At 51.6% G+C, this 15559-nt stretch overlaps 1 protein-coding gene across 3 annotated transcripts in view; it reads left to right on the forward strand.

Moving 5' to 3' along the window:
• Positions 1–15559, forward strand: part of ST3GAL2 (ST3 beta-galactoside alpha-2,3-sialyltransferase 2) — a 42331-nt gene that overhangs the window by 19923 nt on the left and 6849 nt on the right. For 2 of the 3 annotated variants that reach the window (XM_053915215.2, XM_024556092.4), the window contains exons 2-3: positions 10030–11415; positions 13492–13685. In XM_053915215.2, the coding sequence (XP_053771190.1) occupies positions 11077–11415; positions 13492–13685 (533 nt within the window). In that variant the 5' untranslated portion in view covers positions 10030–11076. Of the gene's footprint in view, positions 1–9651; positions 9682–10029; positions 11416–13491; positions 13686–15559 lie in introns of all 3 variants that reach the window. The other variant, XM_053915216.2, reaches the window with a different exon arrangement.

The following is a 15559-nucleotide window of genomic DNA, read 5'->3' on the forward strand; positions in this document are numbered from 1 at the left end:
AAAGAATTCAGCCGGCTGACAGGCTGACAGACATCTCATCAACACTGGATGCCCCAAGATGATAGAGGAGCATCAGGGAAGCTGGAATTCTATATCCAGCTATCAGTCAAGAAAGAGGTAAAAGAAAGGTATTTCTTGACATACTAAGACAGCTTTATCACCCACAAACCCTTGCTAAAAGAACTGCTAAAGGTATACTTCAGTAGGAAGAAAAATCAGGGAGAAGGAGCAGGTTCCTAGCACTAATACTGGACACAGAAACTGACATATTGGCAAATTTAATTAACTATTGATAATATATCAGGATGCTTTCTGCTATTAGTAGAATAACCCACAGTGACTTAAACTCTAAAAAATATTTAACCAGCTTATAATGAGAAGTTCCAGGGCTGGGGCAGTGGTCCAGTACTGGCATGAAGGAGTCCAAATCATTCTACCATTCTGCTCTGCCATCCTCAGGGTGTAAGATCTGCCTCCTCGTGGTTGTGAAATGGCTGCTGCTGCTCCAGGCATCATATCATCGCCTCATAGTCCCCCAAGCAGGGAGATGCTGGAAGAAAGGACCCTGTCTAAGGTGCCTCTTTTTCTAGGAGAATCTTTCTAAGAAGGCCCCAGCAGACATCCCCTTATGTCTCATTGGCCTGAGCTGGTCCCCCCCTAGAGCAATTCCTGGTAAAAGGGAACAGGCTTACTGTGGTTAGCTTTGAGCAGGCTTGCCCCATCTCCTGGGACTGGGTTCTCTGCTGTCTGAACAAAATCAGGATTCTGTTGGCAGGAAAGAAGGGGGAGTAGCTGGTGGTAGGCAACCAACAGCATCTGCCACAGATGGCAAAACACATGAACAAAAATCCAGTGTCTAATTTGGTTTTTAATTTATAAAGAAAAATAAATTGTTGACCACATTGTCAAGGAAGAGTAAGGTAGAGTAAAGTAGAGAATTTCATTGTTAAATCACACCAAGTGTCTGCCTGGTCAAGAGAATAGCGCTGCCGAAAACTAGTCTTTAAAAAAATGTACGTACGTGTATGCTAACAATTTAAGACAACCACTAAAAGAAGAGAAGTATCATTTCCAAGACAGGAAGGGGGAAAAGTGGTAGGAAGGGGAGAGTATTGGATTGCCAGGGGAAAAAAATCCTACAGAAAAATTAATGAAAAGAAAACAAAGTAAGGTAGTAACAGGAGCCCAAATACATAATAAGTGCATTGGCTTATGTGCACATTTTAGAAAAACTATCAGATTGGGTAAAAAGCAAGTAAGAAATCGCCTGTAGCCTAGACAGACCCAGTCGGCAGGACACAGAGACTTAGCAGGAGCCACCCTGGCCGCCTTCGCAGACGGTGCTGTTCTTTAACTGACTTTCTGTTCTTTGCCCCATTTTGTCCTCTATCCCCGACTGTTTTTGCCTGGCCTTGTCTGCCTAGCACGTGCCTGCACACAAACAACCACACTGGGACTCCTTGAGGGAGCCGGGGTGGAAGAGTGGCGGCCCCACATCTTAGTTCTTCCCTTGGGCCAGCCCCTACTAGTCCCTCAGAGCCTAGCATTCCTCCCCTCACAGCCTATTTCCTAGGGCACACCACTGATTCTCTGGCAATAACTACTTATTTCTCTAGGACTTCATTGAAAGTTAGCCAGAGGGACCATTGTAGATTTGGAAGACATTGTCAGCTCTTGCTTTCTGGTTTCCTGGCTGGTGAGTAGGCAGCATCAGAAGTACCAGAGCTGAGATCTCAGACTGGATGGCAGATCAAGGTGAGGTCTCCTGCAGAAAGGCAGGGACTCAATAGGCAGAGGTTGCCCGAGGGGATTTAACTGGGGGACAGGGAGGCCCGAGTCACTGGGGTAACTATGAGGGTCTGTGGTAGAGGCTGCGGCCAGGACGCTGCTGTTCCAGGACTCCAGTTAGCTAAGCACGTGGAGGGGGTGCAACCAGTTCTCAGCCACTTCAAGGATATGCCTCACTGGGTTTGAGACGTGAGGGAGAGGTTGTCAGGTGTTTTCCTCAAGATAATGACTGACACGGCCCTTTTCCCCCAAGGGCACCTTCTGCCCTCTGCTTTTGGCTCACCCAGGAGTCTGGGAGTTGCTGGGCTGCTAGGGATCTGGGGCACAGGAAACCCTTCTGGAAGGCAGTAGATGCTCGTGGAAGGAGCACTGGCCTTGGAACCATCAGACCTGGAGTGGTGTTAAAGCTACGTCACTTCCTGCCTGGCTGACCTCATGCAGCTTGTCTTGGGACTTTCACGAATACCAAATCATGCAGTGGGAGCGATAATCTGTGGTTTGAAGGATTTACAGTGTGGCTCTGGGACATGTCCTCAGGCTCCATGTCAGTGGGTGGAAAGAGGGTGGCCTTCATCAGTCTCTTGGGCTGTTTTTTTTCCTTCTCCCCATCCCTTTCAGATTTAAGCAACCCCCTTCCCCGCATCCTGTGCGCCTTATTTTGACATTTCTTTTCTCTGCCTGCCAAGAAGATTGTGTTCAGCTGCACTGGTCTGAGGCTGTGCTATCCTGTGCTCCATTAGGTTAATTTGATGGCTTGTCTCCTGGGAACTGACCGGAGAATGGCTCTAAAACCGCCCTAGCCTATTCTTTTTGGGGACGGCCATTGCTGCTCAGTCCCATAGGCCTGCTTCTCCTCTCCTTTACCTGTGACCTGGCTAGGGCTCTTAGCTTCCATTGGTTCCTGCTCAGGCATGCATCCCCTGATTGGCAGAAGGCCCTAGAAGGAGGGAAATTATCCATTCTTCAGAGCCTTTGCTGCCCCTGACCTTCTGGATTCTGGTCATCAGTTCCTCTGTTCTGTCTCAGTATTTCACGCTTGTCCAACCATTCAGGGGACGTTTGTGGTTAAAACGGCCTCACCAGATTTGCTTAACCTGTGACCACAAACCTCGGAAGACCACAGCGTTGCCTTGCCACCCACTACATTTTCCTTGTTACTTTTCTCTCTTAGTGGACTGTTTCACAGCAGATCTCTGTAAATCTGCAGCCTCAACAATAAAAAGACCCTTCTCATTTTCCTGCCACCAAATGCATCACCCCCTGTGCCGCTGCCCCGTGCTCTGCTGTGTTTGCTGTTTCCCAGGTAGGCCCCGTCCGTGTAGGCACTGGCTCCCGCCCCTTTGCTACTCAAGGCCTTTGCTTCTCAATTATTCTTTCCTTCGCATGCAGCAGTAACTTTTCCCCCTCCAAACATTCTGTAATATTTCCCAGCTTAACCTCCATTCATTCCACTTGATCCCGCTCCCTTTCCTTTGGTAACATCTTTATTGAAGTAGAATTCACATATCGTGCAGTTCACCCATTTCAGGTGTACAATTCAGTGGTTTTTAGTCTGTTCACGTGCTTGTGCAACCTTCACCACAATTTTAGAACATTGCATTACCCCGGAAGGAAACTGCCTACCTATTTGCAAACACTCTGCACTTCCCCCAACCCCCAGCGCTAGGCAACCACTAATCTACTTTATAGATTTGCCTCTGCTGGACACTTCCTGTAAATGGAACCCTATCGTGCATTCTTTTACGATGATCTCCTTTTACTTAGCACAGTGTTTTTAAGGGTCATCCATGTCACCGTGTGTGGCCTTCCTTGCTATGGCTGAGTAAGGTTCCGTCGGGTGGGCAGAGCACACCTTGTTAGTTCACCCGGCGATGGGACTTTGGGTTGTTTCCACGTTGGAGCTAATATGATGTTGTTTATAACCATTTGTGTACAAGTTTTGCGTGGACATGTGTTTTCGTTCTCTTGGGTATATACCTGGGAGCAGAATTGCTGAGTTATATGGTAATTATGTTTAACCTTTTTTAAAAAACTTTTTTATTTATTTATTTTTAAAGGGAAGGAGAACAAGAGGGAGAGAAACATCAGTGTGTGGTTGCCTCTTGCACACCCTCTACTGGGATCTGGCCTGCAACCCAGGCATGTGCTCTGACTGGGAATCGAACCATGACACCTTGGTTCGCAGGCCAGCGCCCAGTCCACTGAGCTATGCCAGCCACGGCTGTGTTTAACCTTGCGAGGAACTGCCAGACTGTTTGCCAAAGTGGCTGCACCATTTTGTAATCCCACCAGCAATGTCTGAGCACTCCTTACTAACACTCGTTAATATCTTTTTTCGTTACAGCCGTCCTAGTGGCTGGGAGGTGATATCTGATTGTGCTCTTAGTTTGTATTTCCCTGATAGTGAATGATCTCGTGCATCATTTCATCTGCTTTTGGCCATTGCACAGCCAGCCAGGTCTTCACCCTACCCTGCTCTCGGTCCCCAATTGTGAAGGTCACTGCTGACTCTATCTGGCCACAGAATGGTGGCCACAGAATTCTCAGTCACATTGTACTCACTTTTTCAAAAAAATTTGACACAGTGAATTCTCCTTCGTTCTTGAAACACTTTCTTCTCTTGGCTTCGTAGACACAGGACCGATTTCCCTCTGCCTCACTGGCCATTTTTTTCCTGTCTCTCTACTGGCCTCTTCTAGACCTTGGAGTGCCCCAGTGCTCTCTCCTGGGCCACCTTCGCTTATCTATGTCAGGCCCTCCCTAGATGATTTCTCCTCGTCCTGTCGTTTTAAAAATAAACTCTCATGACTCTCAAACGCATCCCTCCAGCTCTGGCCTCATCGTGAGCTTCAGATATGTGTGTTCAATTTCCTCTTGCGGTTTTCACACGGATGTCTAAAGAGCATCTCAAATTTAATAAGCCACAAACAGAACTCTTGCTTTTTCCCACTCGAGCCTATTCCCTTCTTGCCTTTTTCTGTATCGGTGAATGCCGCCCCAGCCACCAGGTTGCTCAGGTCACAAGCCTCTGTGTCACCCTGATCAGGGTCTTCCTCCCCCACTGCCACCTGATTCCAGCCCATCGGTTAAATCCTGCAGAATGCATCCCGCCACTTCTCACCACCGGCACTGCCTGGGATGCTACAGGCGCTCCTCTCTGGTCTCCGTGCTAGGCTCCCACAGCAGCCACAGTTGATCTTTTAGTAAAAAAATGTTTTAATATTTTAAAAAGTCAGATTTTATTATGAAATACACATTTAACATGTTACATATCATACATATGCTCTTTTTTGATAGATTTTTTAGAGAGAAAGGGAGAGAGAGTGAGATCATTTTGTTGTTCCACTTATTTCTACACTCATTGGTTGAATCTTGTATGTGCCCTGACCGGGGATCGAACCTGCAACCTTGGAGTATAGGGATGACCCTCTAACCAACTGAGCAACCTGGCCAGGTGTATATACTCTTTAAAGAATAAAAATTAGTCTGTACCCACCATGCAGATTAAGAGTAATACATTACCCAATACTTTCCAAGCCTCTGTGGGCCCCTCCTTGATTTTATCTGCCTTCCCTATCAGAGGAATTTCCTGAAATTGGCTTTGTTTCCTTGATTTTATCTATTGTTTTATCATCTACGTATAGAAGCCTAAACAGTTTCTTGTCTTTGGGTACTTTTGAACTTTTCACAAACTCCTATTTTTTTTAGGCATTTATCCATGAGTTATTGTTTTTGCTCAACATGGTAGTTTTTTGGTCATATTCCTGTTGGTGTCTAAAACTGGACTTCATCCATTTTTATTATATGACAGGAACATACTACAATGTATCCGTTCCATCCTGTTGGACATGTTGCTTGTTTGTGGTTTTCAGGCATTACCCAGTACTGTTGCGAGCGTTCCTTTGTGTCTGTGTGCACGTGTTCGTATGTACCTGTGGTAAAAATACCCGGGGTTACTATACTCCCACCGGGATGCCTAAGATTAAAAAGAGACAGTATCGAGGCAAGGAACCAGTGGAACGCTCGTACAGTACTAATGGAAATGTAAAATGCTATGACCACTTGAGAAACGAGACAGTAATTTCTAGTAAAGTTAAAACATACACCTACTGTGTGATCTAATAACTGTACTCCCAGATGTTTGCCCAAGAGCCGGGAGGGGGAGTGCCCACAAAAGGGCTTGTACAGGAAGCTCATGGCAGTTTTATGCCTCATAACCAGAAGCTGGAAGCGGTTGACATGTCCAGACACGGAGGAGGACAAACTCTGACACGCAAACTAGCGGAGGAATCTCTAAAACACTGGAGAGGCCAGATGCTAGAGTAAACAGACACAGTGTGTGTTTCGGGGGGGTTCAGGAGCAGGAGGATCTAGTCTGTGGGGACAGTACTCGGAAAAGCAGCGGGGAGTGGGCGCTGACTGGAGAGGAGCACGGGAACTTTCTGGGGCAACGAGGGAAGTGCTCCGTGTGTTACACAGACGTGTGCATAAGTGAGAATTCACCAAGCTTTGCATGGAGAGATTCCTGCATCGTATATACTAATTAAACGTCACTGGAAAAATAACGTTTTTGGAAAGTAACAATACTGGAAAAATATACTAATTAAACATAATTGGGAAATACTGTCCCATGTAGGGGTAAAATTTGCGGGGGAAATGAAACAACATGTTAAACCTGTTGTCAGGGTTCAACTTGCACTTTAAGCCTGCTCAGTATGACAAGCAGGCTGAGCTCACAGGCTGTCGTAGAATCACAACTCGGCAGTTCTTAACTGTTCAGCCTTTGGGTGAGAATCCATTCGTTCCCACCCAGACCTTCGGAGAATTACAATGGGAGGAAGTTTATACACATGGGAAGTCTTAAAACAAATTAGCCTAGGATGACAGGGGGAGCTTTCCAGTTGCCACACAAAATGTCGCCACATTTTCTGTGAGAAAGATGATTTTTAATTCCTCTTAAAAAAAAACACACACTACTAGGATATACTCATGTCCATCTTTATTAGGTAATGCCTAAGTATCTCCCAAAGCATTGCGTTCACTTATTTCCCCACCACTGGTGAGTGCATGAGTGTTCTCAATACTCCACATCCTTTCCAAAGTCTTAGTACTGCTGGTTTCAAAACATTTGTTCCGAGGGTGCATTTTAAAATATACGTCAGGCAATGACACTTCTTCCCTCAGAAAACCCTTCCATCAGATTCATAATAAATCCTAATCCTTTCAAAGCCCTCTGTGGCCTGGCCTCTTCCTCTGGGCGCCCTCCCCGCTTGCTGTTCTCAGCAGGTCAGGCTTGTCCCTCCCAATGTCCTTTGCATTCCGTGCTCACACTCACGGCTCCCTGCAGTCTCCCTGTGCTAGCACTTTGTAACCATCTTGGATAAACCAATTGGGTGTTTAAAACAAAAATATCTTTCCATCATGGAACAGAAATATGTAAAAACATGTTGACTGTTAACAGGTATTTTCACAGTTTTGACTTGTTTCTTGCTAAAGTTGTTAAGACATTAGGAAGAGGTACGCTTGACACAAATGAATGGAATAAACTAAATGAGACCTAAAAATGGGCTTTTGGTTTTAGATATTTCATTTGTTCCTATAAGCTTTGTCAATAAAACTAATAAACAATGAAAAACAAACAAAAAAAGACCAGAAGTACCATGAAGGGAGCATGGTGTGTCCTACCCCGCTCCGCGCCCCCCCCCACCCCCCCACCCCCGGTGGGCCAGCCCCTCAAGTGCCTATTGGATGAATAAAGGAGCCTTAGCAGCCGGGCGGCCCCAGGTGGCCTCAGAAAGGCTGGCCTGCTTTCCTTTTTGGGCAGCAGAGGTGAGGACTGATGCCAAAGTGTGCAGCCCCGCCCCCCCCCACCCCGTCCCAACTCTTTTGTATTGTGGTTTGTGCGTGGACTTAACGGGAATGGTCAGAGCGGCTGTGAAGGGGAGAAACCAGAATTAGGCCTCGGGCACCTGGAGGGATGGGCTTTCCCCGAGAAAAGACCTGTGAAAGCACTTCGGAAGGGCCAGCAGCAGGCGACCTCTACTGTTTCTAATGCATGTCTGGGGACCTCTGATCTTTTCTAGTCCCAGTTTAGCAACAACCCTGCGCCTCCAGCTGCATTCAGTGCAAGTTGGGCAGCTCGAGCTCCCAGGAGCAGCCCAGCCATGGGGTTCCCAAAGCCGGGGCTTTTGCGGGCTACTCTCCTGTGCTCTTTTCCAAACACATTGTTGGAAACCAGGGCTTTTCCTGTCCCCAACGAGGCAGGCAGTTACCTCAGGTGCCTCCTGTGATATCGCTGATGAGGGACATTTCCTTTGGAGGCCCCTGGGCCAGCTCCTGCCTAGCCCCTGCCTACAGTGGCCACTGTGGGCTGCCTACCAGAAACCAGGTCACCCCGGCGAGGCCTCTCGGCCCCCATTCTTTGCTCAGCCTGGAAAGTCACTGCCCCTTGGGGCCACTTGTCTCACAGCTGGCCCTCCTCAGGTCATGGGATGCTGGGAGCAGGACCCTGCAGAACCAAGTTCTCTTAGCTGTTGGGCGTGGGGATAGACAGAGGGAAACGGGAAGAGGCAGTGACCTGGCTTCCTATCTACAGACCATTCAGCCAAACGTCCTGCCTGGAGTCTGGCCTGCCAAATGGCAGTGTAGAGTTGGAAGGGGCACACCACAGCCAGTGCTGCTGGAGCCCCCGTGGATGAGAGCCGGGGGCCCTGGGTGAGGCATGTGGGTGAAGCTTCACTCTTGACCCTGGGAAGGGAAGCCAGCTTCTGTATCTTGTCTCTTACCCCTGAGCCTCTGGGTAGTTCAGAGAGGCTCTCGGGCCTCCTTCTGTGCCCTGGCCAGTCACAGACTTTGAACCAGGTAGGTCTGGACTCACATCCCACCTCCATTCTTGATGTCACAGCCTTCACTTCTGTCAGCATAGTCTGCCCCTTTCCCCGAATGACGCAGTCCTTGTTGGGACATGCTTGTTCCATTCCCTGATGGCTTTGTGGTTTGGCTTGACCCCAGAAATGTGAACTGTCGTGAAGGGGCAGCTGAGGTTCTTGAACACGAGAGTTGGAGAGTCCTTCTCTGCAGCTGCAGGCAGCAGCCAGAGGACCCTGGAAGGGCTGGCTGGGGCTGGAGCCTTCAGTGAGGGGCACGAAGCCCAGGGCTCAGGCCACAACTGGGCTAGCCACATTTGGACAGGAGCTGGTGGGGAGAGGCAGGCAGCCAGGAATAAGTAACCCTCGTGGTGTTGGGGCCAGGGCCCAGAGGCCCCACTCAGTGTTGTCCTTGACCCTTGTCCCAGCTTCTTTCCTCACGGCTGAGCCCCAGACCACTGGCAAGTAGCCTTTTCTGCCTGCTCTTGTCAGCCAGAGCAGCACAGGGCCTCAGGCTGGCGGTGCCCCCAGGGACCCTGGCATTCATTTAATCCCAGACCTACAGAGGGAGACAGAGCCCCGAGGGTGGGCTGGGTGGTGATGGTGCTGAGCCTGGCACCCCTGGGTCTGGACAGTCCTGTTCCCTCCCTGACACCAGAGCTGGAAGGATTGCTAGCGCTTCACTGAGCTAACCCAGGAATGCCTCATCTATGATTCGCCCTTGAGAGGGAAGAGGGGAGACTTCACAGCCAGGCCCAGCCCCCTGTTTCACTGAGAGGGCCTTCTCACAGGCATTGGGGGCACCAGAGCACCGGGGTGGGAGCCATGACCTCATATCCCTGAGATCTTCTCCGGGATAGTTTTCGGCTAAGTTTTACCTGGAAGTACTTCGCATACCTGAACTTTTCTTTTTTGTTTTTTTAAAATATTCTATTCAGAGTTTATTATATATTTGTTCTGCAAGCCACAAGGAAATAAAAGGACTGTTTCCTTACAGGAAACAGGCAGGGAGCTGAGGAGGGCCAAGGTGAGTGTCCGGTGGGGGCCTGTAGGGAAACTGGAACAGGGACCTTCTGAGCCTGGTTCTTGCAGTGATCTGGCAGGTGACTCTAGAGAAATCACTTTCTGTTCTTACCTTCTGGCCGGCGAGTGAGGATGGTGGGCTGATCTCATCCCCTGAGGCCCCAAGTTAGGAGAACAATGCTGTCTGTGGAGAGAGGCGAGAGCCCTCTCTTCTGTGCACTGTTTGGTTATGTGGGCATTGCCTCTTCAGCCAGCTCTGTCCCCTCTGGGACTTGGGGGCAGACCTGGAGGAGAACGTGTGTGCCTGTGTGCAATTTTATCTGCATATTACTTTTCCTCTCTGCCATTTCAGGGTCATGCTGAGGCAGCCTGGCGCCTGACAAGTGAGGGGAACCTGCCAGGGGATTACTGCTAGCAGGAGCTAACAGCAAGGCGGCAGGACAGCTGGCCTCTGGGGAGCAGGGATGGGCAGAGCGGCCTCTGAGTCCGGGCCAGCAGCACCGGGAAGGAGGCCTGGGCCCCGGCTGGGAGCTTGGCACATGCTCTGCTGACCCAGACTGCGTTCAAAACAGCACCCTGCTGAGCCGCAGCTGCGCCCAGGCCCCAGAGGGCTCCATCACAGCAGAAGCTCTACCAACCCTTACGAAACTGCAGCTAGGGTGTGCCGATCCGGAGAAGGGACCTGTACCTTGGATGGGAGGCAGAAGAGCAGAACCTAACGCAAGGAGGATCTTGGTCTCTACAGCAGTTTTGTAACACCCACAGAGCATCCTGGTTTCTTCCCTCAGGGTGGGGGCCCGGTTCCCCTCCCCTGGCAGAGGGGTTGGGCCGGAAGGACCACCTGAGGGGTGGATGCATCTTGCATGGAATCAAGACTGCTTGAAGCCCACATGATCGCTGTTGTGATTGGTGTTCAAAGGCTTCCCTGCTGCAGGGGACAAGGGGCTGCCCCGGCGTCTGCTCATGAACCACAAGGGCCCCGACTACTCCAGACTGGACTGTTTCAAACCACCAAAGAGGGGGGCCCCCAGAGCTGGCAGCCAGCAAGCCCAATGGACTAGAAGGCTGGAATGGACTGACCTCCCTCTTGCCAGGGCAGCAGGAGAGGCAGAGCATCTGTGGCCTAGCTAGTGACGGAGAGACCCAATGAAGCCATAATCAGGGGCCCAGGTGGCTCAGGGACAGGGGAGCCCCTCCTGCCCACGTGCTTTCTCCTTACCTTGAGAGAGGGAGTGGCTTGGGACTCCTGCTGCTGTCCCCTCTGCAGCACACGCCCTTATGCCCTAGAACAAGCAGGCTACGGCTGTGGCTGGCTTGCCAGTGGGCTGGGAAAGGAGGGGCCGCAGCGACACCCGGCTGCCCGCCGGGTTGGTGGTCCAGCCCCTGGGGGCTTCCCACCATGAAGTGCTCCCTGCGGGTGTGGTTCCTTTCCGTGGCCTTCCTACTGGTGTTCATCATGTCCCTGCTCTTCACCTACTCCCACCACAGCATGGCCGCCCTGCCCTACCTGGACTCGGGGACCCTGGGTAGCACCCACCGGGTGAAGCTGGTGCCCGGCTATGCTGGTCTGCAGCGCCTCAGCAAGGAGGGGCTCACTGGCAAGAGCTGTGCTTGCCGCCACTGCATGGGCGACGCCGGTGCCTCCGACTGGTTTGACAGCCACTTCGACAGCAACATTTCCCCTGTCTGGACCCGAGAAAACATGGATTTGCCCCCCGATGTCCAGAGGTGGTGGATGGTGAGAGAGCCATGGCCTCTCCTGCCTACCTTTACTGCTCCTCTCCAGGGACCTGTCCCCCCACCCCATTTGGGAGTCACTCTTAGAGCCCCCTCTTGGATTTGGGCTATCTGTCTTCTGGCCCCCAGAGCCTTGACAAAGCAGGAGACCCATTTAAGCAGAGCCGTCTCCTGGGACCACAGATTCTGAAGGGCAGGGTGAGCTTTGGCCTGGAAGGAGAGAGAACTAACATTCCCTAGAGCCTGTAGGGGCTGAGCTTAGACCAGAAATGCCTGTGGACCAGGCAGGTGCCACAGACGAGAGAAGGGGTCCAAGTGAGAGCAGGTGAGGAGTGAGGGCCGCGACAACAGGGAGAGGGCCTGCCGTTCACAAGGAGCTTCAGGCATTGTTACATTGCAGGGATGTGACTCCTCACTGACGGATCTTCTGACCCTTGAGAAAGCCTGGAAGTCCAGCTTTTTTTCCCCCTAAAATCCAGATTCCCCCCGAAATCCAGATTCCTCCCCACCCACACACACACACACACACACACAGAGTCAGGGAAGCAGTGAGGATGAGCCCAAGTGAGCAGGCTTATCAGAACAACTTAGAGATCCTGCTTCCTGGCCCAGACTGTCAGATCTTACGAACGGCTAAGGGTCTACAGTGGAGAGATCACCAGGAGCCCCACAGGCCTTTCCTATGACAGCCTGGAGCCCTTGAAGGGCCCTCCTGTGCTGCTTATGGTCACGGCCTTCATTTTATGGGCAAAGTCAAAGTTCAGAGAGAGCACAGGGCTGGTCCAGGGCCCACACCCCAGTGGTGGCCGCTTAGAGCCACAACAGGACTCTGGACAGGGTCCTGTGGGCCAGCCAGGACTCCTGCCTACAAGGATGTGCTTTCTAAGTGCCAAGCATGTTCCTTGGCCAAGACGCAGCAGAAGCTGCTTCTCCCCTGCCCCACAGTCACCCCCTTTAACCTTGAACTTGGGAATTCTCATCTCAGAGCTAAGCTCCCTCTCTGCACTGGGTTCATGTCTTTGTTCATAGGGGTCTGTCCTGTGCTCAGAGGAGGCAGAGAAGCAGGCCCACCCCACTCCTCCATGTAGGCTGTCCCCCAAGCACCTCCTGCTCGGCCACACACCTGAGGGATTACGGCTCAGACCACAGGGCACTCACTGTAAAGCCCTAGTTTTGACCTTACCGGTTGGTGGCCCATGGGCCAAGCCCAGCCCACTCTGTTTTTTAAAATACTTGCGTTAGTTATCAGCATTTATGAATCAGGATGTTTCACATGAAATCCACATTTTAGCTCCTCTTGAAAAATTAGAAAATTTGATCCTTCTGAGCTCACAGTCCCACGTAGCAACAACTGACCGAACTTATCCCTTGTTGACGAGTGGGTCATCTGTCCTCCTGTTTGCCATAGGTCCCACCTGCCACGTCATCCCTGTGTGCCACCTGCCTGGCCCTGTAGGCATCTGAGTGCTGCCCGGGCCTCAGTTTGTGGTTTTTCACGGTGACTGGTGGGGGGACATGCAGTTTCATACCAGCTACCCTGGCACTGAAAGAATCTCTATACCTCTCTGCCTCCTCCGGAGGGCCCAGGGAACAGCTTCACGCATCTGTGAACTTTGCCCCACACAACTTCTGTCACCCCCATCCTGCAGGCTGAGTTCCTGGTGCACCTCCTGTAAGCCAATTGGGAGTGAGCCCCTGCAGCTCAGCTGGACTTTCCACATATCCTGCACCTGGAAATGACCTTTGTGTGACCCAGGGCTGCCCTGAGAAGACAGTTAGGCAGGGGCTCTTCCTTCATGAGGAGCCCACCCAAAAAGTTTCTCTGCCCCTGGCACTTGCCTGCAGGTCCCTGGAGAATGTGCCTTGACTCTTGAGTCCCCTCCAGTGCATCAGAGGGGCTCAAAGGGAGACTCGCTGTTGTTGAGGGGAGGGTCCTCACTGCTCAGAAAATTCCTGCTCGCTGACAGCCTGGTTAGGAGTCCTGTGTGGCTTAGACCCTGGAGGGTGAGGGCAGGGAGGGGAGGCAGGCAGGAGTCCTTCCCTGCTTACACCTTCTCCCTTCCCCTCCCCTCTGCAGATGTTGCAGCCCCAGTTCAAGTCACACAACACCAACGAGGTGCTGGAGAAGCTGTTCCAGATAGTACCGGGCGAGAACCCCTACCGTTTCCGGGACCCCCAGCAGTGCCGGCGCTGTGCCGTGGTGGGGAACTCTGGCAACTTGCGGGGCTCTGGCTACGGGCCAGATGTGGATGGGCACAACTTCGTCATGAGGTGAGCCGCGGGGAGCCTGAGCGTAGGCCCAGGACAGGCCTTCTGGAGGGCGGACTGGGCTCCTCGGCCTTACCTGGCAGTGCAAGGGCTGCTGGGGTTGCTTTGGGTCTCCGACACTCAGAACCACCTGTGATAGGTTCTCACCTTTGTTGAGGTAAAAGGGGAGGCAGAATTCCCATTCTAGACTTTGCTTTACACCCGTACTCAGTTTCCAACTCTGAATTACTCTGAAAAGAACTGAAACTAGACTCCCGGCTGACTGCTGGTGAAAACTCCCACCAGAGGCCCTTCTAACTGCCTGGTCCCCTCAGTAGTTGCGCCAAGGGTGAGGCCCCCAAACCAAACCAGCATCTTGCTTAATAGTCATGGGCAATTCCTCCTGGAAGACTCACGGAAGACGATGTCCTGGGCAGAAGAAGAAGCTGTCTGGTGCTTGCTCTGGGTTTCTGTCCCTTATGTCTCAGGGTTTAGATTATGTGGAGGCTCACTCATTCAGTAAGACATCGGTGCCCCGCCTCGAAGACAGAGACACAGGGCAAGAAGTCTGGGGGTGAACAGGGACTGAGAATGGACTTGTGAGTTGAGCATAGGCTGCTTCTCCTGCCCTGAACCTGTTTTTGACTTCACTAGAATTGGGGACAGGGAATGCTGACCCACTCCTTGGAGGAAGAGCCTGAAGAATAAGGTACTGGAAATGCCCAGTTTTCACAAAGCATCTGTCAGGATGAATATCACAGAAAGACCAGGTTTCCCAGGAGGAGGAAGGAAGGGCTTTGTCTTAGAAACTGTTGCTGTCTCCATAGCAACACCAAGGCAGCAATGTCTCTGAGGTTTTTCATATTCCTTGCAAAACCTTTCTAATGTTGAGAATGGTGGGATGTGAGAGAGGATGGGGGATGCTAGGCCTCATCCAGGAACTCAGAGCCACCTGAGGTTCTTCTCATCGTCCAATTGCTGGCACCCAGAATGCCAGGGAGGCAAGCTGGGAGCTGAAGAGCGGCCTCTCTTTACTTGGAGACAGCGGCTAAGATTGGGGAGTCACTCCAGTGCAGCTCTGGAACACTTGAGAAGCCCGGGGACATGCTCTACACTACCCAAAGCCCGCCTCCCTTGCCTTGCCATCTGCACCTCGGTGATGGTTGGGAAGCTCCAGGGTAGAAGCACAATGGACAAGCAAAAAGGCTTGGCTGCTATGACACCTGGCCGGCTCCTGCTCAGGCCAGGCTGCAGAGAGGAATTCACAGATGTTCTCTCACAGGGATCAGGCGAGATGTGGTATGTTGCAAGCAGACCCCAGAATCAGTCTGTGGAAGGGGTGACCCAGATGGTAATTGGCCATCTGCTGACCTATAAGGAGCCAGTCAGCAGTGGAGGTGACTCTTTGCTTATAGGCACATCTTGGTTTGGAACCAGTGGGGAGGCCTCCCTTTCCAGAGGGAGCAGGGCCAAATGTAAGACCCCACTGGGAGGGCCAAGCTGAGTTGTGATGTGATGGCTCAAATACCCCCACCCCCAGCAGCCTCGTCCTCCAAAATGTCTTCTGAGCCCTGCTGACGTCTCCAAATGGAGTTGAGCTGGCCCTGCCGTAGCTGTGCAGCAGATAGGTCCACAACTAGAGCAGTGCCTGGCATATCATAGCCTTGCCATAAATACATGAATGAATGGAAGGGACTAGGCAACCAGAGACCAAACCTTAAGCGTGAATGCCTGTCTACCCGGCCCCTGCCCCTGCATGCCTCTTCAGCAGCTGGAGGCAGCCAGGGACAGATAGAATTCTAGAATGCTTTGCCCTCAAAGTACAAGGATACAACTCATCCTCTCTGTCCTGCTCTGGCCCCTTTCCAGGGCTCGGCTTCTCCAGAATGAAGCAGAAC

This window comes from Desmodus rotundus, chromosome 12 (assembly GCF_022682495.2).
Source record: "Desmodus rotundus isolate HL8 chromosome 12, HLdesRot8A.1, whole genome shotgun sequence".
NCBI lineage: Eukaryota > Metazoa > Chordata > Mammalia > Chiroptera > Phyllostomidae > Desmodus > Desmodus rotundus.